This window comes from Gadus morhua, chromosome 1 (genome assembly GCF_902167405.1).
Source record: "Gadus morhua chromosome 1, gadMor3.0, whole genome shotgun sequence".
Taxonomy (NCBI): Eukaryota; Metazoa; Chordata; class Actinopteri; order Gadiformes; family Gadidae; genus Gadus; species Gadus morhua.
The window spans coordinates 4,495,443-4,521,479 of NC_044048.1; the positions used below are offsets into that span (position 1 = coordinate 4,495,443).

The 26,037-nt window shown below is 43.7% G+C and overlaps 2 protein-coding genes across 3 annotated transcripts in view; one reads left to right on the forward strand and one right to left on the reverse strand.

The window, feature by feature from the left end:
* Window positions 1-26,037, forward strand: part of tafa3a (TAFA chemokine like family member 3a) — a 94,836-nt gene that overhangs the window by 24,041 nt on the left and 44,758 nt on the right.
* LOC115545489 (piggyBac transposable element-derived protein 4) lies at window positions 17,939-22,247 on the reverse strand. 2 transcript variants are annotated; one of them, XM_030358736.1, is made up of 2 exons: window positions 21,966-22,247; window positions 17,939-19,976 (listed from the first exon to the last, which is right to left on the reverse strand). In XM_030358736.1, the coding sequence occupies exons 1-2, from the start codon at window positions 22,112-22,114 to the stop codon at window positions 18,170-18,172; spliced, it is 1,956 nt and encodes a 651-aa protein (XP_030214596.1). In that variant the 5' UTR covers window positions 22,115-22,247; the 3' UTR covers window positions 17,939-18,169. The 2 variants fall into 2 exon arrangements, with proteins under 2 accessions (XP_030214596.1, XP_030214606.1); XM_030358746.1 differs by having other exon boundaries at window positions 21,660-22,246.

The window sequence follows — 26,037 nt, forward strand, 5'->3', positions numbered from 1 at the left end:
GTAGGACCATTTGAGATGTGTATTTTTAAAATCGGCTGGCGTATCGCAAATCCCATATCCAACATTTAATCTAACTTTAAAAAAGTAATTTCGAGTCATCTGTCTCAAGTCTAAGTCAAGTCTCAAGTCATGAAGACCAAGTCAAAGTCAAGTCGAGTCTTTTATCAGTGTTAGTCAAGCAAGTCTCAAGTCCTCAAATTTGCGACTCGAGTCTGACTCGAGTCAAGTCATGTGACTCGAGTCCCCCATGTCTGGTATTTAGTAGTATTTAATAGTGTTTAAAGTTCATATAACTGTACAACTGTACAAAAATGCCTTTTTAACTTTCTATTTTACCCATTTCTTTGCATATGTTTTTCTTTTCTTATCTATTATTTTATTTAATTGTATGACAATGTTTATATGAGAAGCACTTTGAGTCTGCCTTGTGTATGAAAAGTGCTATATAAATAAAGTTACCTTGCCTTGCCTTGCCTTGCCTACATACTATTGGTATAGTATTTATTCATTCAATGTTTTTTTCATTTGATGTTTCAAATTTCCCAGTCTGGTGTATGTGCGGGTATGTATTATTAATATATTTTACAGGTGCATAATTTTGCGCGTGTGTTTGTGTGTGTGTGTGTGTGTTTGTGCAAATGTATGTCAAAGTTGGTGGATTGTGCTGCAACAGAACAGTTGTGTAAAATGGCCTGTTCTTCGGAAGGCAGGTGGCTGAGTGTGATAGATCATCGATGTCATCTGTTCCTCTGCTCTGCTCTTTATTAGCAATACCACAATGAATTTCATTCCGCACCGCTTCAGAGGTGTGATTGCACACACACACACGCACACACAAACACACACACACACACACACACACACACACACACACACACACACACACACACACACACACACACACACACACACACACACACACACACAGACACACACAGACACACACACTCAGACACATACATTGTTTCAAACCCTCCCACTCAGACAGACACACATGCACACACACACTCACACACACGGACATGCACAAACACACACACACATATACACACAGCTTTGAGAAGGGCCTGCGAGGGATGGGTGGGGGTGGGGGCAGATATGATGAAGGAGTCTTTTCAGGCTCCAACTCCCAGCTGCCCTGAATGCGAGACCTTCCCCTCTATCTCTAATGACCTGTAAAAGCACACCTGCATAGACAACCTGGCAAAGGTGAGACTGTTTCCTCCCCCCTCCACCACCGCTTTACACAAAAAGCCAGATAGATGGATGCCCTGTAACATCTTTGGCTCCTACGCCTCCAGCCGGATCATACCATTCTACACCTCCAGCCGGATCATACCATCCGACACACAGCTGCAGTATGTCACTGTAAGACACGGCGTCACGGCCACTTCTCTCAATGACATAATTTGAGTCTCATAATCATAGTTATTTCCTTAAAGGAGACATATCGCTCTCTCAAATTCAAATTCAAAGTGCTTTATCAGACTGTTTCAGTACAGTATTGCTGAAGCAATATTCAAGTTAAACACGAATAATCGTACAAATAACAGATTGGTTACAAATAACAGATTGGTCACAAATAATCAACGTGGATATACGTTGGTGTCGTAGAAAATAAAGAAAATGAGTGTTTACACACCAACAAAGTTATAACAAAAATAATGATCAAAAAATTAAGAAAACGTTTTTTTTATCATTATTTAGACTCAATATTTCAGGTTATGACATTTCAGGACATATTGTGCTGCCAGGGCAGCAGAAGGACCTTCACCGAGAAGAACTGCAATTTTGTCCTTATGTTCCATGTCTGCAAAATCCGGAATATAGATTTGTAACTTGGTGCAGTATATCTGTCTTAAAATTCCTATATCTTTTACAATGTAAAGGAAGTGCTCCTCTGTCTCAACCTTCTCTGCCTGTCAGTGACCACACAGTCTGTGTTCCCTCGGCAGCCAGGTCTTTCTGTGTCTGCCTGTTTCCAGATTGTGGTCGCTGAGCCTGTAGGAATTCATTCTACATTGGTTTGAGGTTTGGTTTGTCCAATGTTCCAAATATTCTTCTTTTGCTTGATTAATTATTTCGTTGGCTTCGTTTGGGAAGCAGTGCTGGACTAAGCTTGATTTGTGTTAGTTAGCTTCAGCACCAGCACAGGGGACTCTTATCAGGGTTCAGTTCCTGGGCTTCTTGTGCTTCAAAATGAAGTGTATTCTTGGGATTCGATTTTAAGTGCATCCAGAATTTTAGTGCTCGTTTTTGGATAGGTAGAGCCAATGTGTAATGACCTAATTCTGTCCTACATGTGTTGTTGCTGTTTTTGTTTGGACTTTCAATATATATCGGCAGAATTCAGCATGGAGGGCCTCTATTGGATGCTTATCCCATGTAGTGTAGTCATGTGCACTGAGTGGACCCCAGACCTCACATCCATACAGCGCGATAGGCTGTATTATACTCTCAAATAATTTGCACCAGATTGAGATAGGTGTGTTTATGTTGTAAAATTTGGATTTTATTGCATAAAGGGCTCTGCAGGATTTTTGTTTGAGTGTATTCACTGCCATGCTGAAACTTCCAGGTGCAGTAATATCCAGACCAAGGTAGGTATACCTCATTGTGTGTTCTAGGACGGTGCTCCCTAGAGTGAACATGTATTTGTTTTCCTGACATCTGGGCTTCTTTTGGAAAATCATGATTTTAGTATTCATTTGGTTTACTTTCAGGGCCCAGTTCTGGTAGAATTTCGCTAGCAGGTCCAGGTGCTGCTGTAGGCCCTTTTCAGAGGGAGACAGGAGCACCAGATCATTGGCAAATGAGTCCAGGAGCTGCAGACCGTTCTAACTGCACCGCAAACTCATTTATGTAGATGTTGAAAAGTGTTGGTCTCAGCGTTGGACCCACTCTCTCTCTCTCTCTCTCTCTCTCTCTCTCTCTCTCTCTCTCTCTCTCTCTCTCTCTCTCTCTCTCTCTCTCTCTCTCTCTCTCTCTCTCTCTCTCTCTCTTTCACCCTCTCTCTCTCTCTTTCTCTCTCTCTCTCTCGCCACCATCTCCCTCTCTATCTCCCAGGACCCTCAACACCTACTTTACCACAACCAGCAACACGATCATTTCCACTACCACCAACACCACCTCCACTATCCCCACCATCACCTCAAACCAACCCCTCCAGCGCCACCACCACTATCACCACCATCACCTCAACCACCAACAAAGCTGCTGCTGCCGCTGCTGCAGTGGCTCTGAGTACTAGGTGGCTCTCTGGGGTATTTTCCGTCTTCAAACATATTTTATTTATTGGGCTCCGCCCATCAGCCTCACATGTCTGTCCACTGTCTTGCTGTGTAACTCCGCTAATGGCCTGCATGCAGGCACACGTTAGAACAGCTGTTTGGGAAAGGTGTGCGAATCGCACACACTGTGTGTGGTTGTGCTGCCATCAAGTTTGGTTTATTTATAGTGTACCCACTGAGGATGACATTCACACACACACTGACACACACCAACACACAGACACACACAGACACACACACACACACACACACACACACACACACACACACACACACACACACACACACACACACACACACACACACACACACACACACACACTCTCACATATACACACACGAGAGAGAGCTCAAGGTGACAGACAAGAGAAAACGTGCAAGATTACGTGTTATTCTTAGACCGTAATGACATCATCCTCTCCGTGGGGATCTTTGGTGTTGAGATAATATTCTTGGAAGCCTAACTTGGTTCCCCCCCCATCCCCCGTGCCACACACACACACACACCCACACACACACACACACACACACACACACACACACACACACACACACACACACACACACACACACACACACACATGAATTATAATCAAATATTCGTGATGCACAATCACCCGTGCTCTAATGATGCAAAATGAAAGTTTGTTTCAAACCACTGTGACTAATCACCACTCAGAGCAAGGTGATGTATATACAAGCTGTCCAATCACATGAGGGGGACAATAATCACACCCTGCCATTGATCACATAATTATTTGTCTTGTATTGAGCCTCACCCATTCCTCTTCTACACCTATCTGTCTGTCTGTCTGCCTTTCTTCCTCCGTCTCTCCATCCATGTCTTCCCTACTCTTTTCACTCCACACATTTTCCATGATCTATTTGATGGTAACGCCAGTCCCTCCATACGTCTGTCCCTCCTCCTACCTCCTTCTGTCCAGCCTGTTGGGTATGACTGCGTCACTACCTTTCCACAGCGCATTGATGAAGGGCTAACCCTCTCCTGTTCCTCCTCCCCAGCCCCTTGCTTAAAGCGGGTTCACACACAATCTCCCTTAGGGAAGGCACAAAACCCCACCTCTTAACCATACTTATTTTCCTTTTTTTCATGGTCTTGTTGGGATCTGGACTGTCTGCAATGGGCCAACAGTCTTGCCTTGTTTTGGCTCCCTGTTTGATCCAGCATTGGCATCAGTAGCTAATACAAAAGATGGAGGCTGAAACAGCAGCACTAAGGTGGATTAGTCTGTACCACCAGCCCCACGATATGTGGATGCTCTGTTTTAAGTGTTTTACTTCAGGAGAAACATTTGTGCCTTCATCTCAGGGTTACCCAACCTCTTCGATCTGATGTACAGCGACATTGAAATGGCTTGAGTTCCTCTTCATCCACACGCCTCACGAGAAAGGCAATCCTTTGAACTGTTGTTATACGATTATCACTTTACATTATTCGGGGTCAAGCAGCAAAGCTGCGAGACAACCATTATTATTCTACGTTTTCCTATTATTATTATTATTTTCCTTCAATGGGAGTATATGGCAGCCCATGGAATGCAATGGTCAAAAGTTGTGAAATTTGGCACACTGAATCAGGACAGTCCCATGATCCCTCACAGCAAATTTGTTGTCACTAGCTCATGAGCTCTAGCGCCACCAACAAGTCAAAGTTGGACATGTGTTCATGTTTATAACTTTTGACTAATTCATCCAATATTCACAAACAAGGTATCATTGGAACCCTTTGGCCAAGCCTAGTTCAACACACCCTATATCGTTGTTTTATCGCCATCTTGGTTTATATAAAATGTGTATAAAATTCAAAATGCATCTTCTATCACAAATGTTGTCTAATCATCGCTAAACTTGGCACAGATGATTGTCAGACCATGCATAGATTTTTCAAATCCAAAACCGTATGGCCGTGACAGCGAATTAAACTTGACGGAAGAGCCGCCAAACAGGAAGTAAGCCTGTTCTCAGCAACCAAACAATTTGGGGACCTTTGACCTCAGGGGGAAGTCAAACAGGAAGTGAGCTCATATTTCTGCAAGGCCTTCATGTATCCCAGTGGTTCTCAACCTTTTTTGAGCAAACGGCCCCCTGACCTTACCCTGATCCTCTGGCGCCCCCCCCCCCTCCATAATTTTTTTTTAATAAACTAACAACCCCACCCACACTCGTGTGAGAGAGAGAGAGAGAGAGAGAGAGAGAGAGAGAGAGAGAGAGAGAGAGAGAGAGAGAGAGAGAGAGAGAGAGAGAGAGAGAGAGAGAGAGAGAGAGAGAGAGAGAGAGAGAGAGAGAGAGAGAGAGAGAGAGAGAGAGAGAGAGAGAGAGAGAGAGAGAGAGAGAGAGAGAGAGAGAGAGAGAGAAGAAGAAATTGGTTGGATTGAAAATTAATTCACCGTGACCGCCGTGCGGTCACGGTGGTCACGGTGACCGCAGGCCGCAGGGCGCTCCTGCGACTCCCGGCCGCCACGTCTCCCGTCGTGCCCCGGCAGCGGCACCCCGTGAACGAATGAATGAATGGCCCGGGAACCACGGGCACCACGGCCCGGGCCACGCGGGCACCGCAAAAACAGATCGCGTACAGACGCCTAATTAGGCCTATATATATTTGAAATGCAACAGTCTTTTCGTGGAGACTACGCTCAGAGCAGCTGGAACTGAACAACAGCAAGAGGAAGGAGGAAAACAGGCCATGTTTGATTGTGTTGTGTTGGTTATTGAACTGTTAACCCGCAAACTTGGGTTATGTTTATTACTATAGAGATCATGACGATAGCTGATGTAACGGGAGTCCGGGCGTGTGCAGAACCGAACCGCGCTGTATGACCACTGTTCCACTGCGCATAGACAGTAAAAAAGTAGCTGAGAAGGTAGAGGGGGGTTAGAAACCAATAAATTAAAATAGGCTATTTATTTCAGTTAGCCTAATTTTTCACCCCAAAAATAGAAACATTGAAAGTTGAAAAACCCCCCTCAAAAATGGAATCACGTTCCCAGCGCCCCCCTAGGTTGTGCGAACGCCCCCGTTGAGAAACCATGATGTATCCAAACCAATCTTGGCTCATAGTCTTCTGTTCTGACCATATCCTGATGATGCCCAAATAATTTGCCATCATCAACACCTAAGGGGGCGTTGTTAGCAGCAAGTCTATTCCGCAATTTCAAGGTTTTTTCATTGTGCTAACCATTTGCCAATAGCTTTTTTTTGTAGGTGAAATTACTGAGACGGTCATCATGTAGCAATCTAACCGATTATGTCTGTCCTCCAAAATTAGTTCATGGAGTCTTATTCTGCTTGACCGCCACATTGCTCGCAGCTATATTTAATATTCAAGTTGCCTTGAAGTTTTATGGAATTGTCGAGGCATACTTGTATTTCCTATATATTTAAATATTAATCAAAACCTTTGTTATTGAGGTAGGCCTACATCAGGCCAAAATAGCGTGTCCTCAGAGAAAGCGGCAGCATGAAGCTGTGCTGTCACACTATTGATTGGCTGATTGTTGTATAAGCCTTGTTGAAAGCTGAGCCGGCTGGGCCTTGACTGGCGGGAGGTTAATTGAATACGTACACAACTGGGGGCTGATTGGACTGAAATATTTAGCTTTTGGTAAAACGCAATTGCAGCAGCTACAAACAAAACAGGTCCTATACTGTTGGAAACACACATTGTGAGCATTGAGTGTCTTGGTGCTCTGATGCGCAGATGCATAGTGAGTGAGGAGAAACATCTCTCATCTCGATTGCACAACGCAAAATAGGATTCAATCTGCAGATAAGGTACGGGCAGCCAATCTTTTTCCTCTCCACTCTCACACCAGCTGAGTTGGGCCTCCTCTTGAGCTTAGAAGAACTCCAACAACACAAGGCAGAAATGTTTTGTCGATGATAAAAGCGTGTGTGAGCTGTATAAGAACGACAAGCTCCATTTTCTTCTGCACTTCCAATTGGCTCTCTAAATGGCACTGTGTGTGTGTGTGTGTGTGTGTGTGTGTGTGTGTGTGTGTGTGTGTGTGTGTGTGTGTGTGTGTGTGTGTGTGTGTGTGTGTGTGTGTGTGTGTGTGTGTGTGTGTGTGTGTGTCCATGTGTGTGTTTGGTAAAGGATTGCTCCAAGGTAATGCGAAGACCCAGATATTGTCTCAGAAACAAATCAACAAAAAAAGAGTGTGAAGAACTGACATTAATAAATAATTTATTTTAACATATCAAAGGGGGAATGAGGCAGCCATAGACCCTCCTGGCAAAGAAGCAGATGTCTGAGCTCTAGTGTTGACTGTCAGGTCTGGCAGGAAGGACAGGGGGGCCGTTGCCAATTCATGAAGCAGCCATCACAGACCCAGAACAGCGCTCCTCCTATCTTCAGTGTCTACATGCTTGGTTTCCAATGATGTTTTATTTTTTTGTCCGGGTATTTATCTGTCTTTTGTAGTTGTGTGTTTGTGGGTGCGTGTGCACGTGCGTGTGCGTGTGCATGTGTGTGTTTTTTTGTTTGCGTGTGTGTGTGTTTATAACAATGCCATGAATTGGATTTTGCCCCTTTACTGATTTCTTCTGTTGTAGAAAAAGGTTCACTCCTTCAACCTAAATCTAATTATAGATAAAGTGTACCAATATACCGCCGCCCTTTTTTCATCACATTATTCCTGCTTTCTTCTTTTATGTTTACTCCACAAAGTTATCCAACAAGTAGTAGCTCTTTTGGAAATAAGGAGCGTCTCACAGTTAAATCACACCACTTTTCCTGAAAGGAAATCAAAAAACACAGATAGACAGGTTAAAATGTATATCTATCAGTCTGGAAGCTAGGTAAAGCTTGTAAGGCTCCGTGGTTGGCCTGATCCCGGTGAAACCCATAATCTCCAAACAAACAGCCCTCGGAACATTGATCAATGTGCCCAGGAGTGGCCCACATACTGAAATCTCTCCCACAGTGTGAAAACCGTCAACAAAGGATGAATAAAAAGAACAGCAACATCCAAATAACAACAATCTATCTATAGCAATCCTTAAGCCTTTCTTAATAATCATAGTCGGAATGAGATGTGAGAGAAGCAAGGCGGGAAATTATACCAATAAATGGTCAGGGGGGTGACATTGTTTTTCCATTAGGCATGAGGCAAACAAAGAAGACCTCATCATGCCAGGAATTCTGCAAAAGAGTTTTATTATTAAGAACAATTGTCATTAACCGGAGTGCTGTGCACACATGGGGAATTATGAACAAATAATCAAAAAAAGCAATGATCAAAAAAAAAGAGACAGCGTTTGGAATGACATTAAACATCTGAGTCTGTGTCTGTCAAGGTCGGCGCATGGGTGTGTTTGTGCCAACGCAGCATATGCACATCTCAGTTTGTTCTATTGCACTTGACAGACGTGGACATGATCCTGTTTACAAGCATCTCCACATCTGCAGCGTTTTCCCCCGTGGAGACCCCGGGAGACTGCTGGGGGGGAACTGACATTCTGGGTTGTGTTTTTAGGAGAAGCTGCCAGCGACAACGTTTTGTGGGATATTTTTTTTATGCGGAATAGAGTTTGGAGAAGGAGTCATGCTAGAAAATACCTAGGAATTGTTTTACATTGCAACTGTCATATTATAGATGTATTTAATGTCACACCAGAAGCGCCAATCTTGGATATGAGATTAATATTATGTTCTATAAATATTTTTTGATTATTATTATTATAACTGGAGTTTTTGCGCATGCAACCTCTTGTTGTAATTAACAGGGGTAATTGTTCAATGGAAAGTGTAGTCTATGCATGCAAATCAATTATTAAATAGCTTTTACTGTTATTCATGGCTGTTAAGTGCATTGATATTTAAAAATGCAAGGCAACTACTATTGGTTAGTTGAAAATAATAATCATCATTGAGATTAAAAATCTCTTCCAGTGTCCTGGCCAAGACAAGCAGTAGTAGCCTACAGTCACTATCTTGGCCACCGGCAAGATAGCATTCGCACAAAACATAAGAAAAATTAAACAAATATAACAGTCCGCAGGGGGGAAGGGGGTTATCAATATCGCAAAAAAGACATTTCGGGAGGCTCAAGGAGAAGAGTAATAATAAGTTTGAGCAACAAAGTGTAAAAACATTTCGGGCGGCTCAAGGGGGAGAGTAAAGTGTAGTCTTGTGGTGGAATCTACAGACATAATACACCATAACCTACTGTGCTATTGAGATGTTTTCGTTGTGTTATAGGGACAATGTCTCTTTAAGATCAAGTCACTTGTGTGTTGATATGCCGGTCGGTGCGATGTTTGAATTTACCGTTTTTTATATGACAAAATGAACGACCTGCCGTTGCTTGTCGAGGTGAGAAATTGTCTCTTCCCTTATTTTATCGCAATTTACATAGTCTATAGACAGAACGTCTTACCCGGGAGAGTTTGTCGACGGCGGAGCCGTTATGTTTAAAAACATAGCGTCTTACCTGGGCGAGTGTCACTGCGGTGGGCGCGCATGCGTGTGTGTTCTTACCTGCGCATGTGCCGATCGTGGAGCCGTTAAACTTCTTACCTGTGTCTGTGTGTGTCTGTGTCTGTGTCTGTGTCTGTGTGTGTGTGTGTGTGTGTGCGCGTGCGCGCGTGCGTGTGTGTGTGTGTGTGTGTTTGTGTGTGTGTGTGCTTCGGTGTATGTAGTGCGCTGCCTTTGTGTTGACCTGCGGTGTGTGCGCGTGCTTGTGTGTGTGTGCGTGTGTAGTGTGTGCGCATGTGTGTGCGTTTCCATGTATGTTCGTGCGCATGTGCGTGCTTGCGGTGTATATATGCGTTCGCGCTTAGCACATGCGCACTTGAGTAACTGGTTCGACAGGCCTGCTATTATAGTAGTGAGATTATTTATCAGTTATGGTATTAGTAGTGGTAGTAGTAGCACTAGTAGGCCTATTAGTAGCAGCTGCAGTAGGGGAATTATATTAGTTAGTTAGTTACTATTTTTTCATAGTTTAAATTCTTCAGGCGTTATAACCATAGCCAACTTTATCGTGAGCAATTTATTTTCCATTTTTGGGCGTAAAATAAAATGGAATGTGTTTCATAACACAGATTGAAGTTTGAAATGAAAAAGCTGTGACACCATATTTGACAGGAACCGATTGTGAATGTGATCAAAATAACAGAAAACAAAAAGGCTCACAAATCCAAACCAATCTGAGGCACATCGAACACCAGGTGTTGTTATGCTAATCCTCTCCGTCTGCATTCCAACCATGAAGCCAAGGCGGTACAATCCCAGCTCTGTCCTTGTATGAGATTAGTTTGGGATTCTCAAAGCTGATTGAAATGCGATGTGATATTCGCTACATCTTGGAGAAGCTAAACGATAGGGAAAGGCGAGGTGTTTTTCTGGTCGCACATCAGACCTGCATGCTTGGAGGACGACCCACTGAGGCGGCCGCGCAACCGTCAGCTGGGGGCTCTTCCTTGGTGACTAGAACCTATGTGAAGTGGTATCCAACGAGGGAGGACGTTTTTACATGGTGACCCTGTATGGATATGTAAGAGGGCGCCAGTCGAAGAACACTCCTATGGTGGTGGATAGAAAGAAAGAGTGAAAGGAAGAACAAGGTATGAATGGGAAGCAGAGCGGAAGGTTAAGACAAAGGTTGTGTAGAGAGGGAGTGTGGGATGGGGATGAGTCAGCAACATGTCAAACTGCTCTCCAGATGTCCTGCTCTTAGAGAACTAGTGAGGAGGAACACACACACACACACACACACACACACACACACACACACACACACACACACACACACACACACACACACACACACACACACACAAATACACACACACACACGCACGCGCGCACGCACACACACACACACACACACACACACACACAATCACACACACACACAGACACAGACACACACACACACACACACACACACACACACACACACACACACACACACACACTCAAACACACGTACTAAAAAATTAAACAAGCAATTTTTTAGAGAATCATTCATATCAATTTGCTCCTTGCTAACTGGTTTAATTTGTGGGGTGAAAATGACATCACAGATGGTGTGTTTAATTGAAGTGCTCACGTTAGTTCAGTATCTCTGACATAAATATCCATGCAGGAATTAGGTAAAATAGGTCCATAATATCATACCTTTAATTAATGAGAAACACCAAATACCTTGTCTCGCTAATTTGCAATGTCTTCTCAGAGAAATGACAACCACCAGCTGTGATGCGAATCTCATTGAAATACAGACATCTACTAAAGCCTAACAACAGAAACCACACAGCTACCAGCAGGCTCCTCATGTAAATAGAATGTAAGGATAGACTAAGATGTAATCATTATGGGTCATACATCACAATATTTGTTTAAAGCGTACAGAAATAACTGATACGATGTTATGCAAATGTCAAAATTAGTTTAATATGATAAAGCAGCCAATTAATAATAATGCCTTTAATTGTTCAAGTAATCAACCCATGAAATTACGATATATCTGACTTTATATTCGAGAAGATATTCAATTGACCCCCTTAATGAAAAGCAATCGAAAAGGCATGTGGGTGTGTTCAACCACAGGACTTCTTGTTTACACTGATCACATTCAAATGACAGTAGCACACTCAAAATCACAGTGCTTTGATAGACTTCCTTTCACTCCTGTCACACACACGTCTCCTACTCACATCAACCCCTGAAACGTGCCTGTCATTTGTCCCTTCATAATCCATCCGAGGTACAAACATGTTGACAAGATGCTTTAATCCAATTCACTTGCATCAGCTCCCCCGCCAGGGTCTGGTAATCACTCATACTTCCCAAACCCCCCGCCAACGAGCACTTAAACAGCAACTGTCGGATCTCGCCATTGTCCATCTTGGCAGGGTCCTCTGAGAACAACTAATTTGTCGTTTGTCGTCACATTATTGATTTGGTTAGCTGTTGATCCTCCAGTGAAGCCATCCATCACATCTTCTGAAGTGGACATCACGTCCCCATATTAGAATAATCAAGCATTGACTCTGCATAATAAAGCGTTGACATGACATAGAACATAGTATAGTCATTAGACTAGTCAGATCCTAGGCCTCTACTGGCAGGAACGCCAAAGTTAAATCGAACAATGATACATGACAACTGAGAAAAAAGCTCAATGTTACCCCCCTCATTCTGTCCAGCAGGTAAGCTAGCCTGTTCATTGGCCACATAGTTCTTCATAATGACCACAGCTGTTACTACATGTGCTTCACAGGTCGTTGGCTCCAGGCCACCGGCAAGAGAAATTGTGTTATTTGAACAATGTAAACAAAATGGCTGAAGCAAACGTTCATATGTCGAATAAATTAATGAAACGTTTATTTCTCTCTCTGTCTTCGGTGTGCTCTCCTCATCCGACTCACATCTCACCAATAGTCTGTTCATGCTATGCTTTCAGAAGATCAAGTTCCAACATCTGTTAAGCAAATCAGGACCTGGCTGACACTGGGAGTCTGAGCCTCTGGGCTGTGTTTAACCCAGTGGTTTGCATGAGGAAAGAACACGAGTGCATTATGGTGAAGAAACCCAACACACCTAATTTTCCAACTGCTCAAATAACATCTCACTTTCACATACTCCTCCGCTATCAATTTACCAACTCAGTGTATCTCCTGCATCTGTTCAAAACTAAATGAATCCCAGCTTGGCCGTTTGGTGCGGGTATTACAACAGAGAAACGGTACCACTCAAGTTTTATTAGCATGCCTCTATAGTTGAGGATCCAGGCTCATACCCATGGTGGACATTTCATATTCACAACTATAGATTTACAGGTCGGCAGGCAATTTGTAAATAACTAATAACCAAAAATCACTGAATGTCTAACCTTCATTGTTCATGTTCGGAGCTTAAAACCTGTGAAGACTGTTAAGTTAGAAAAACAGCTTCAAGCACGTGTTTTTTCTTTTAAATGTGAAAAGTGGCAAAACCACGACTGCTGAAGACTTTGGGTTCAAATTGAATCCATAAATCTTTCTTATTAAAAATGTCATGTCTTCCTTAGCCCTCTCTTCTTATTTTGAATACAAAATAACAGTTGGAAATACTAAGAAGAAAAAAAACGTAACAATAAAACAATATCAAGTCTAGACTGCGTTGAAACACAGATAATTAAGTCTCTCTTGCCCTGTTCCAGGTAGAGAAATAAAATTGCAAACAGAGAGAAGCAGTGTGCGTGAAAACGATAACACAGCACACAGCCCCGTTCCACCTGACATCAGGTAGAATGCCATCATGATATATGCTGCGCTGTCACTTCAGTCTCAGCGCTATGAAAGCAGTTTTTTCTCCCTTACCCTGCGAGGGCCTTGAGCTCCTGTTATGTTTGCATGGATCACACGTCACCATTTGATTCACCATAATGTCAAGAATCCCCGTGATTTCCAAGCCCCCCATTATCAGCCAACGCTAGCCATGGCCTTAAACACTGTATGTGCTGAGGGGAAAGGCCCACTGGGAATACGTTTATCATCCAACCACCTGCAGTGGGCCTCACCAGCCCTGGTTGTCACCGTGTTCCGTCCAGGTGTGGCTCCTCTACCATGGGCTGTGCTGGAGGGGTGACAGCGCAGTCATCGGGTGCCAGCGGCTCCACGGCAGTGATCAGGAGGTGATGACTGAGCAGCTGGAGGCTGATGAGCTCTTCCTTTTGATTTCATCCCTCTGAACAAACAAGTGTGTGTTTCAGTAATCCTATATGAACTCTGCCACCGGAGACCGGACGGGGTGTGGTGGTGGGGGGGGGGGGGGGGGGGGGGGCTCTAACACAGGAAGCCGGCTCACATACACAATGATGTAATAGATTTCACGTTGTCCATTAATGGATCATTTGACAGTGTAATTAAAAACACCTACCGGGAATGAATTAATCAATTTCTCCCACCTCCTCCCCTCACTTCCTCCAAGACGGTGGGTGTGATAAAGATGCGAGCCGCCTTCTCTTACACGGGAGGTGGAAGGCATGCCCCCCGGGGAGGGGGGCCGGGGGGGGTTGGAGGCTGTATTAAGAGGGGGCTGCGGTAAGCTTCATACTGGTACATAACTGGAGGGGTTGAGGTCCACGTTGACGGACAGCCCGTGACAGTGCCGGAGGCATATATGTAGCAAAATTCAAATGGCAATGCAATTTGCAATATGCAATTCAATAAGTCATTACATTATGCAATTGACAATTCATTATGCAATCGAATAATGTCATTCAAAAATACGTTATTCAAAGTATATTTGAATAAGCAAAGTAACAATGAAATCCTCAATTCAATTTGAAAAAGTTAGAACGATAAAAACATTGTGTCACATTTTTTGAGTGCCTTTATTCAAATGAAAAAGCTATAGTGCCCCCGTGACTGCCGTGCCGCAATGCACTTCACCTCGCTCCGTGTGTGTGCGCAACCCTGTATAGTTCGCTGCCTATGTCTTGACGTGCGGTGTGTGCACATATGTGTGTGTGTGTGTGTGTGTGCTTTTACATGTATGTCCGTGTGCATGTGCGTGTGTGTGCGGTGTGTATTCAGTGTTTATGTGCATGCTTGCGGTGTATGTATGCGTTTGCGCGTGCTGTGTGTGTGTGTGAGCTGCAGGCTGCTTGCCACATGATGCGCACATGAGTAACTTGAGTAACTGGTGCAACAGGCGTGCTATTATAGTAGTAGGATTTGTATGTGATTATGATGTATTTAGATGTATAATTAAGTGCTAATCCAGCATAGTATTCCGTTTTTCTTGCAGTTGACGCATAAAAGCTGTTTTTCTGCATTAACAGCACATCCACAACTAGTGGAACAAGTTTTATAAATACCTGCTTAGCAAGAACTACATGAGGCTCCCCCAGAAGTTTGTATATCCTGATGGAGACACATGTGATAACCTGGTCAACGTCTATCCTGGATGAAGATAGGAACTTTATACACTCCGAAGGCACGTTTATTAAAGGCTCGGTGGCTCAATGTTAATTGTGTGTCTCACCAGTGGCTTCATTACTAGGCTTTTTAGATTAGGTGTCAAAGCCACATGATACACAATGTTTTGTATTAGAGCAACACAAGATTCATTGACTACTTGTAATTGCGACATGGATTGTTAGTGGGTTCTTATTCTTGTCAGACTCTAACCTTTTGATCCAGCCATGGCGTGTTTTCTGAACGAAGCCAGGCCATTATAGTTTGGCATCTCAGCCCAGCGACAACAATGAGCTGGTTGCTAACACATCACTGCCAGTGAATCACTTTTTATATTCTCGAAGGATCACTGGAGAAGTAAACACGCACAGATGTACAGACACACACACACACACACACACACACACACACACACACACACACACACACACACACACACACGCACACACACACACACACACATCCTCACATATCCCCACACACATGTCCCAAATACATTCACACACACACACACACACACGCGCGCGCGCGCGCGCGCGCACGCACGCACACACACACACACACACACACACACACACACACACACACACACACACACACACACACACACACACACACACACACACACACACACACACACACACACACACACACATCCTCACATATCCCCACACACATGTCCCAAACACATTCACACACCCACACACACACACACACACACACACACACACACACACACACACACACACACACACACACACACACACACACACACACACACACAGTAAGGGGCTCAGAAGCATCTGGACAGCCCCTTTGGCAGTCCCCTAGCTGGGCTCTTCCATTGCTCAGCTGAGCGCTGATCCCCGGAGGTTGATGTGCGACATGTAGGCCTGTATAATATGTACAAGTGTGCTTAAAAGTAGGCCTCTTAGTAGAGATAGTAAGCGGCAAAAACAATGAAGTCTCAGATGCATGTTATACATGCAAGTATTCAAAACATAATATAACTTAGTGAGTAAGAACGATAATGAGATGGTCACATTTGCATAACATAAAGTGAGACTCTACACAGAGACATATTGTACATAGAGAGAACAATAGGCCATAGGACTATCAGGGTAAATGTACCGGACACAACGGAGGGCACCAGCGCACCATGTCCGCCAGACCTCCAAACAGGGGGCTGGCTTCATGTCAGGTTATACGGGTTAGTTACCCTCGTCCACTGCCTTAGCATCTTCAGGAACTTTTTTAGGCCTAGCTAACGTGCCTTTTTTTTATTTTCTTTACTAATGATGAAATATACATAGAAAGGGCCATCTCGCGGCACACCTGCTCTCCCACCACTTCCTCAGCCATAATTTGCAAAGTGCTGCTGTATGCCACATTATTTCTGCTGTGATGGCCTGGCTTATTATAGGCATGCACACCACATGCTTCTAACTTAATAAATGATGAATGACTTTGCTACGCGCCGCATCATGAGAGCTTATTGCCATGATTTCAATGCTCAATGTGGCCTGAAATTGTAGTAGTACGTTGTGCATTACTTTTACACACACACACACACACACACACACACACACACACACACACACACACACACACACACACACACACACACACACAGGGATATATATACGCATCGACATAGATGTGTATCTACATATATATCCAAGACCAAAAGCATGAAATTCATCCACCCTACATTTAATTGTATTTTGGACAATAGAACAATATGTTGTAGTGCATTATAGGAGTCAAATCTCTGTCCTCCTCAACTCTCTATTGGTGAAAAGACCAGTTGTACAAAATAATCATGTTGATTTGACTGACTTTGATTAAGTTACAATTGTTTTCCCAATTTTAACTGTCGTTACAATCTACCTCAATGGCCCCTTCAACTAAAAAACGTTTTCTTTGCATGAATTGTACTAGTATCAATAGATATCACGACTTCTGTTTGCACTTATCTCTGAAACACAAATGCTCACAGAACACACCGCAGCACATAGTCAAAGAGGCATGTGTGTACCAGAATCCTTTTCAAATTTCTTATAAAGGCAATTAAACAGGCCATTAGCCTGTTAAGGCCCGGCAGTATTTTGGTTTTTTTCGCCTAAACACATACCCAAATGGAAAAGCTTATAACACAGTAACCCTAAGTCCTAGATGGATGTATGATACTTCATTTGAAAGCTGACAAGCTCTAGTTTCTGTAGATATGTTTATTTGGCATGTGTCATACACACAACCTAAATGACATCAGTTCAAACATGGCTCTAAAGCAATTTTTTTGTCTTCGAAAATAATGGGTCATATTTGAACTACAATAACTAGGATGTGCTTTATGTAAGGCATATGGCAATATGCCAAATACCTTCTACATCATGCCAACTACACCTGGAAAATTTTTTGGAGTTCTAGGCCTAAAGCTTTGGGAGTTAATGGAGTTTTTATGGTGTGTGGTCACTGGCGGCCCAAACCTCTCCAAAATGTCTCCAAAATGGCCAAATTGTGCCAAATGCATTTACTCACTTCTGTGACACTGGAAACATTACTGAAGCATTTTGGTGACTATAAAACCTTTCTCCATGATTCAAAACATAATTTTTTCACACATTCATTTGATATGGCCATATTGAGATATTGTCATGTGATGAGACTCTACCGGATAGTAACCATCATAGAAAAATGACAGAATATACTGGACTGAATTTCAAACAAGGATTTTATTATTCTACAATATACTATTATATAATATTATTACTTGTGCCAATAACAAAATAGGAAAAATGAGTGAACTATAAAAAAAAAAATATGATAAGAAAAGGAACTAAATATGAACAATATACAAAAACTATACAAAAAATGTATAAGAATACACTATACACAAGAATGAACAAAACCAGTACAGTGCACTGTCAGAACACTTTGGGCCGTTCTACATCCCTTGTTGTGTGTGCCACTCATTATAACAGTCCCTTGTGGCAACAAAACACAAGGGAACGCCACACGTCGAACACCCGACTGGTGTCTTTCTGTGACACAGCTTGCAGAGCCGTCTGCCGGCCCTGCCCGTAGAGTCCCGCTTAGCCTCATCCTGTTCATCCAAGTAATGCAGCTTGTGGGATGCTGCTGGGTTTGGGGGTGCAGCGACCTGTGAGGTGGATGACCTGGATGTGGATGGTGTTCCTAGCTCCGCAAGCTCCTCGATGAGGGCCTGACGAAACTCCTTCTGATTCATCGATCCCCTCTGACACTGCTGGTACAGTATGTGAGCGTTCACAATAGCAATGTCCAAAAAATGGAAAAAAAATGTCCTGTACCATTTCATCGTCTTATGTGAAGAGCTGTAATACCCAATCAGTGCGTCCGACAGGTCCACCCCCCCCATATGCTGATTGTAGTCCTTGACTGCTGCTGGAATGGGGACATGGACGACCTCCCACGCTCCAGCCGTCTTCACTCTCCTTTGGGCCGTGTCGCCGGTGAACGCCTTGTGAATGGTGGAACACATGACCACTTCTCTAGTGTCCATCCATTTCACAAAAAGCAGTTCACTGTCCCTGATCCACTTGATGGCGCCCCGAGGAGTGCCCCTTGTGAAGTCATTGATTGTGGTCTTGGGGAAACCAACCCGGTTCGCAGGAATGGTACCACAAGCCCCTATCTTCTTCTTGAACAGGTCCAGAAAAAGGTGGGAGCTTGTGTAGAAGTTATCAACGTAAAGTTGATAACCTGTACCAAGGAGATCAAAGTCCATGAGTGACATGACGGAGTCATAGCTCAGCCCTTTTCCATAACCAGGTGACTTGCCCTCATACACAAAGAAATTCCAGGTGTATCCAGTGCCAGAATCTGCCAAAACAAACAGCTTATATCCCCACTTAGTGGGCTTGCTCTTGATGTATTGTTTTAGGGAGATTCTGGCCTTGGATGCAACCATCCTTTCGTCGATAGAGATGTGTCGCCCCGGCTGGAAGTGGGCTTTGCAGGCTTCGACGATGTGGCTGTAAAGGGGCTTGATCTTGCACAGGCGGTCGTAAGCCGGCGTCCCCCTCTTAGCCACGTTCTCCTCGTCTGCTGTGATGTCGCTCATGTGGAGAGCCCGGGAAATCCTCAGGAACTTGTTTCGGGATATCACAGAGGGGGGGAATATAAGGCTGTAGAGACGGGACCCTCTCCAGTAGTCCAGCAGCGAGGAGCATTTGACCATCCCCATGTAGATCACCATGGCGAGGTAGGAGTAGATGTCCGCTCTGCAGATGTTGTGCCAGACCACTTGCTTTTCGTCGTGCCTCTTGGCTCCGTAGGCGTTGGTGTTCACCGTCAAAGTGTCGAGCACAGCGTCGGTAAAGAACAGTTTGAAAAACTCGAGTGGACTGGTTGCCAATCTGGTCCGCTGCTGTGGTCCAGGCTCTCTCATCGGCACGAAGTCAAGGAGGGCAGGCTCGACGTCGTCATCCCCAACATCACGCCACTGTTGTTCCCCTGTGACGGCGCTGGGTGCTCGAGAGGGTCCTCGAGAGGGTCCTCGGGATCCTCCTCTCCTGCCCCTCCCCCGGACACGTCGTGCAGCACGGGAACGGCCAGTCGTTGGTGTGGCGGTGGGCGATGCAGCGGGGGAGGTAGCACTGGTGGCTGCAGAGTGCGATCTCTCACGACCACCTTCAGTAGGAGTGGGGGCCGGGGGTCTGCCTGTCTGGCTTTGCGGCTCCCAATCCGCATCACTGTCCTTAGACATTGACCTACAAACACAATGCAATGCACAAATGTCACCAAATATAATGAAGAAATATATAAATGCAATTCAATGGGGTGTTATTTACATAGAAAACAAATAAACATTTCATTTATATCATTTCTGTCATTTTTTCATTTATATATATAATGTATACTATATAACTATACTGCATTGTTCACTGTAAGCATAAAAACCCACACACAAAAAATACACATAGATTAAGGTGACCAGATTTCTGAACTGAAAATCGGGGACATTTTCAATGCGGCGGTGAAAAATCCTTACATATTATCATTATGAAATAAAAAATGGGGACAAGTACTTTTTCATTTATTTTAACCAGCTTAGTGGGCGAAAAGTTAGGAAAATTCTGTGGGCCAGTGACTGACAGGGGCCCTGAAAAAATATTAGAACATTAGTTATGTTAATAAAAAAACATCATTAATGGATTTTAATGGAAAATCAAATTTATAATTAAACAAACACTATCAGTATGCAGAATGTTTCCTTCATGTCTTCACAGTGTTATATTATCACAACTCAATGTCATATTGTAAAGTTAGTATCGGACAATAAGATAATTGAAGCCTTCACAGGTAGAGGTGTGGTTACAGAAACTGCACATGGTTGGCGTTGCCTGTGTGTGTGTGATGGTGGGACCCAGTGTGATATCTTTTAATGGGGCCCAACATCCCTGGTGGCGCCCCTGCAAAAGGTTAATACATCAAAATATCAGCACCCACAAATATCATGTATCAGTAGTGCACAGCAGTGTCAAAAACACAAATATAGAATAATACATGAGAAAAAAATCTCTCTTCCAAAGTTAAGTGTCATGTGCAAAGACAGCTGCCAGACCAGTAGCTAGTAAATATCATCAAGATGTAATTAGTAATAATTACCAAGTCAAAACATATAAAAAGATGTAATACTCTCGTCTGTTCTCTTCTCCTTCAATGCTTTTCTTTTCTTCACCCTTCTTTCTTCTCTCCTTAGCTTCCCTCTGTTGTTTACTTCTATATTTCTGCCTTTCCATACTATTCTCCTGCTCTTTTCATCTTCTCTCCTTCACTCTGTTGATTACTTATTTATTTATTATCCCTTTACTAAAAACATTGACATAAAACAGTGACTCAGGGCATCAGCTAATCAAATGGTCTGCATTTATAACTACTACAGTCATTGGTTACCCACACAGCCCGACAAAAAAAACAGCAGCCTAACACACACAACTAGCAACCATTGACTGATTATTAATTAATTTATTATTAATAAATAATGTCATCATTATTATTATTTTAACAGTCTCAGGTCCCTATGCCTACAGGAAAATCATATGCTACCAAAGCAGTCTTCCACCTCCCCCTCTTCCAAAACAGAGCCACATACAATGTCATCACCTGGTAATCTCATGCTAACGTTAACATTACAGCTTCACTAATGACCGATATGAAAACATTGTCACGTTCACTGACTTTTATAACGTTACGTTAGGTCTTCAGTTCAGATAAACAATCATACTTATTTTAACGTTACCACTTCTCACACACACACACACACACACACACACACACACACACACACACACACACACACACACACACACACACACACACACACACACACACACACACACACACACCTACTGCCAATTCACACAAAATAAATAAGTTCATACACAACATACCATTTATGAGACCGCTGATCTTTTCTTTTTCCTTTTTGCCGCCTCTAGATTGTTGTTGTTGATGCTGCTGCGTCTGGTCGTACGTCCTGATAACGTCTGTACGTCATACGACGTCTTCTCTGGTGCTGCGTTAAATTACTACCGTAATAACTGGTGTTTGAGTCTGCGCGCATTTTTCCCCCATTCACCGTCAAAATCGGGGACATTTCCGGGGACAGCTTTGACCGGGGACAGATCACCGAAAACGGGGACTGTCCCCGGAAATCGGGGACGTCTGGTCACCTTAACATAGATGGCGTCACTCACCGATCTAAGATGTCGTCCAATTGTTGCTTGAACATCTCCTCTATCTCAGAATCATATTGGCTGTCTTCGCTGTCCTCGGATGAAGCCAAAATCAAAGCGAGGGCCCCTTCATGTGTGTAATATTTCGTTTTCTTCGTTGATTTCGCCATTGTAAACGGCGAAATCAATGTGATCAATGTGTGCGGCGTGCGTCCTGGTCCGCTGGAGGCTCTCTCATGCGCAAAGCGAGTTGTCTGCCGTGATGACGCAGCTGTATATCTCGGCTCATACGTATCACACCTGGACACGCCTGGTAGCGTTGGAAAGGTAAACTCATTGGCTAGAAGCCCAAGTGATTGATATATCAATAGCCAATACGCTGTCCCTATACTAAAGCCGCGTAACAAAGTAAACAAAGCCCATTGGCCCTTCGAACTGGGAGCGCTCCATCTACTTCACGGGCTGTACCGGGGTGAAAACTGAACAGAAAAAGACGGGGACACTTTCATTTTGTAGCCAGCAAAGTGATGAAAACAAGCATACCCAACAACTCCATACTGGAGGTAGAGAAAATATCCATGCGGCTTCGAAAATCTGGATGTTAGTTGACGAACAAAGTTTGGAGATGGTAAACAAATGGACTTTACACGACAATATTCACAAGCTGGAATAATTTTATGAAAAACCATGTGGATGCTTTTGATCAGTGGATTCTCACGGACAATTGGAATATAAATAATTGAGGAATGGACTAGGGCTGTCAAAATTGCTCAAAAATGACATTCGAATGTTCGTTTGGAAAAAAATCACGAATTCGAACTATTCGAATATCTGGTTGCCTATTTTACGCAGTTGCCGTCAATATGTCAATAATGCGACAAAACCATGGTTCAAATTAGTGGGATATATATATATATCCTATAAACAGCCCAGTAACGTGGAGGCCTAATCATGAAAAGCCACAACTTTGTATCGCTTGCATTTCACCACCACACCTGCAAGCACGCAAACTATAGTAATCTGAAGAAGACGCCCGCTTCTGAATGTTACAAAGTATGCTAGTGGTAACGTTCCTTGCTTTGCTTACCATTTATCGAGAAGGCCTATTAAAATCGATAAAGAAAAAAATGCATGTCGCCTACGTCTTCCACCATGCCAGCGAAAGGGCCAGCACTACGCATCGTTCGGTTTCCTGAAAAAAAAGCTGTCTCGGACTTTGCCGAGAACATTGCGTTACAGCAGCTTTCACCAGCCAGACTACTAGCTCCCTGAGCTCTACTTCGGATGCTTATTGAATGGCATAGCCGAGCTGGAATACCTATATCCAAGTACGGAAACCCCGAGGGGATAAAATACATTCGCTCTTCACATACTAGTCTGTTACACTTGTACCGCGGGAGTGTTTTTTCACATTCGAATATTATGAGGGACATCGCGAACAGACAGAGGCTCATTCACAAAGCAAATAGAGGCGCTTGTACCACGGGAGTGTTTTTTCACATTCGAATATTAATTTTCACGTTCGAATTCGCGTTTTTGGATACATTTCGAACGAATATTCGAACTTCGAATATTCGTTGACAGCCCTAGAATGGACACATATTACGGTTCTCGGATTGCTTCAAAGGTAGGGAGTCTCTCTGTTTTATTGGCATTTCCGGTTTACCATGCTGGTAAATATCAATGATTGATGGTTTTGTGCTCATGATTTATAGAAAAAACAGCTGGATGAATAAATTGTGGAGATTCTACCCTTTCTAACGACGTATAGAATGTCTGTAATGATGAAAGTTGAAGCGGGTTATGTCGCTGCGTAGTGGAAACATGTGGTCAACAAACACAAATCGCCCACCGGTGGGCGAATGGGTCTTAAGAGGCTAAGAAAAAACTTTTTTTAAGGCTAGATATCTTCTAGTGTACATTAGTTGATCTTTACTGCCTCAAACTCTATTCACGTAGACGTTTACTTCCAAAAGACTGGAGTGTACCTGTCCACACACACAGGTCCTCTCTACTGATGTACACGGTAGGGTGGGGTTAAGGGATAGCCGCAGCGTGACCTCATAGCGGCACGACACAGTGTAGCCTGGTAATAAATCCAAGGAAAAAGAAGAACGCAACAGAATGAGCAGAGAGCAAAAATGTAGGAAGTCAAACTTCTGCACGACATTCTCTTCTATAAACAAAGCTTTTGCCGTTGTCCAGAAATACCTCGCTGGTACTTTGTTTCTTTGTTATTTTATCCCTGTGTCGCACGGAAGTGACGATTTTGACCAATCAGCTCATTCCGGACCACGGCCACTTTTGGCGGTGGAAACACGAACCGTGCTGCATCTTTGCATACCAGCCCACACCGCCGGTGGAAATGCGCCATTAGAGTGCCTATGGTTAGGTTCAGTACTGACATCACACAGAGGGGCACTGAGGTCTCATTAGGCTGTAAAAACAGCTGGGAGTGCAGCTGGAGGTGAGACCAACCTAGGTAAGATCGCACTAGGTTATGGGCTGGCTAACTGGGGCAGAACGAGTCCAGTAGGTTTAGCTCGTAACAATAATTAACACACATTTATACTTCTGCATATAATGGCCGCCATGGGACTCTACCAAACTGGCATATAGACAGCGGCGGGCGATCAGAAGTAGAACTCGACATTTACACACCATGTCTTTTGTTTATCCAGTTTGTTCCACTAATGTGGTCGTCACAATGCACATGCTACACAGACGCTTCCAAAGGCTGGTTTATGTTAGAAGTTGCAGATAGTGATTCATGACAATGGTGTTGCCATGCAGGAGACCTCTTCCTGAGTGTGTGCTGTGATAACTGGTATGTGCACAATGATGACTCAATGCAAACAGGTATGCAGCCTCACTCAGCCCCAGAATCCAATTTGAACTGCCTTCGCCAAGCCATTCAAATCTCAAACCATAAATAAGTAAAAGTATAAAAAGATTTGAAACTTAAAAGCCCTTGTTATCCCTTTGTTCTGCGAGGGCCCTGGGTGTGTATACCTCGTCAGGAGATCACAGAATAAACAACTCCTCTAAAATAAACTTCCATTGACATGTCAGAAAACACAAATAGACATGCAATTACAGCACAGCTGCTCTCAACTAGACCTTTAGCTGTAGCAACCAGCCTCTCATATACAAACACTCACACACAGCGTAGGCCCGTGAGGATTACTTCATTTTGAAACCCAGATCCAGAAGTCAGAGAATGCTATAGGCAAACTTATGGGGGTAAACTACAGTGCCTGGAATAGTAACCAGAAAGTTTGAGGCTCGGAATATCCCAGTCTGTCTGTTTAGTTACAAAGCTATTCTTCGGAATAGATATTAATCGACCAAGCCGCAAGATGGAGGTTCAAGAAGACGATTAAAAAGATGTAATCCTACAGTGTCTGTGTTTGCTGTTTGCAAAGGAGGGACACAACAATTTGATGAGTATCACGCCGTTTCGCCATCAGTCCTCTTCTGTATCCAAGGTACTACTTGTGTGTCCCACTACATGTTTGAAACGTTATGCTCAGTAATCGGCAGCCATTGCTGCGCCTCATGCATCCTCTTCTTCCTCTGTGTAATCCCAAGCTCAGCAGAAGGGTGAGATGCACTACGCGGAAACACCACTCCTCTGTTCATTGAGCTCAAGTTGTCACAACCGTCAGTAAATGCCTCTTATTGGTGGGTATTGTAGGGGAAATCGACATTCCCACCGGCCAAGTTGTGGCAGGGCTTTGTATGCAAGGTTTTCCCTGCAAATGGATGATTGGATCAGTTAAGCCAGGTGGCTGCTCGCCCAAACGCCGCCACTGAATTTAATGTTGTACTTTCTTCTGAATCCATCTCCTCCTTGTTGCTGCTGTTCTTCCTTGCTACTGTCTGTAATTTGTTATCTGATTGTGGGGTTCTTTGCGGGTGTCTTGCTGGCTAGCCCAGAGAGGGTATTTTTCCACACTGAGATGATGCACAACGTCCTGCTTTAGTCTCTCATGCTTATGGACGACCAACTGCTTTTTGGTGTGTTTTTATTTTTTTTTGGACGCCAGCGCTTCCTCGGTTCCCACGTGCTGCGCTGTTGGTCTTTTATTAT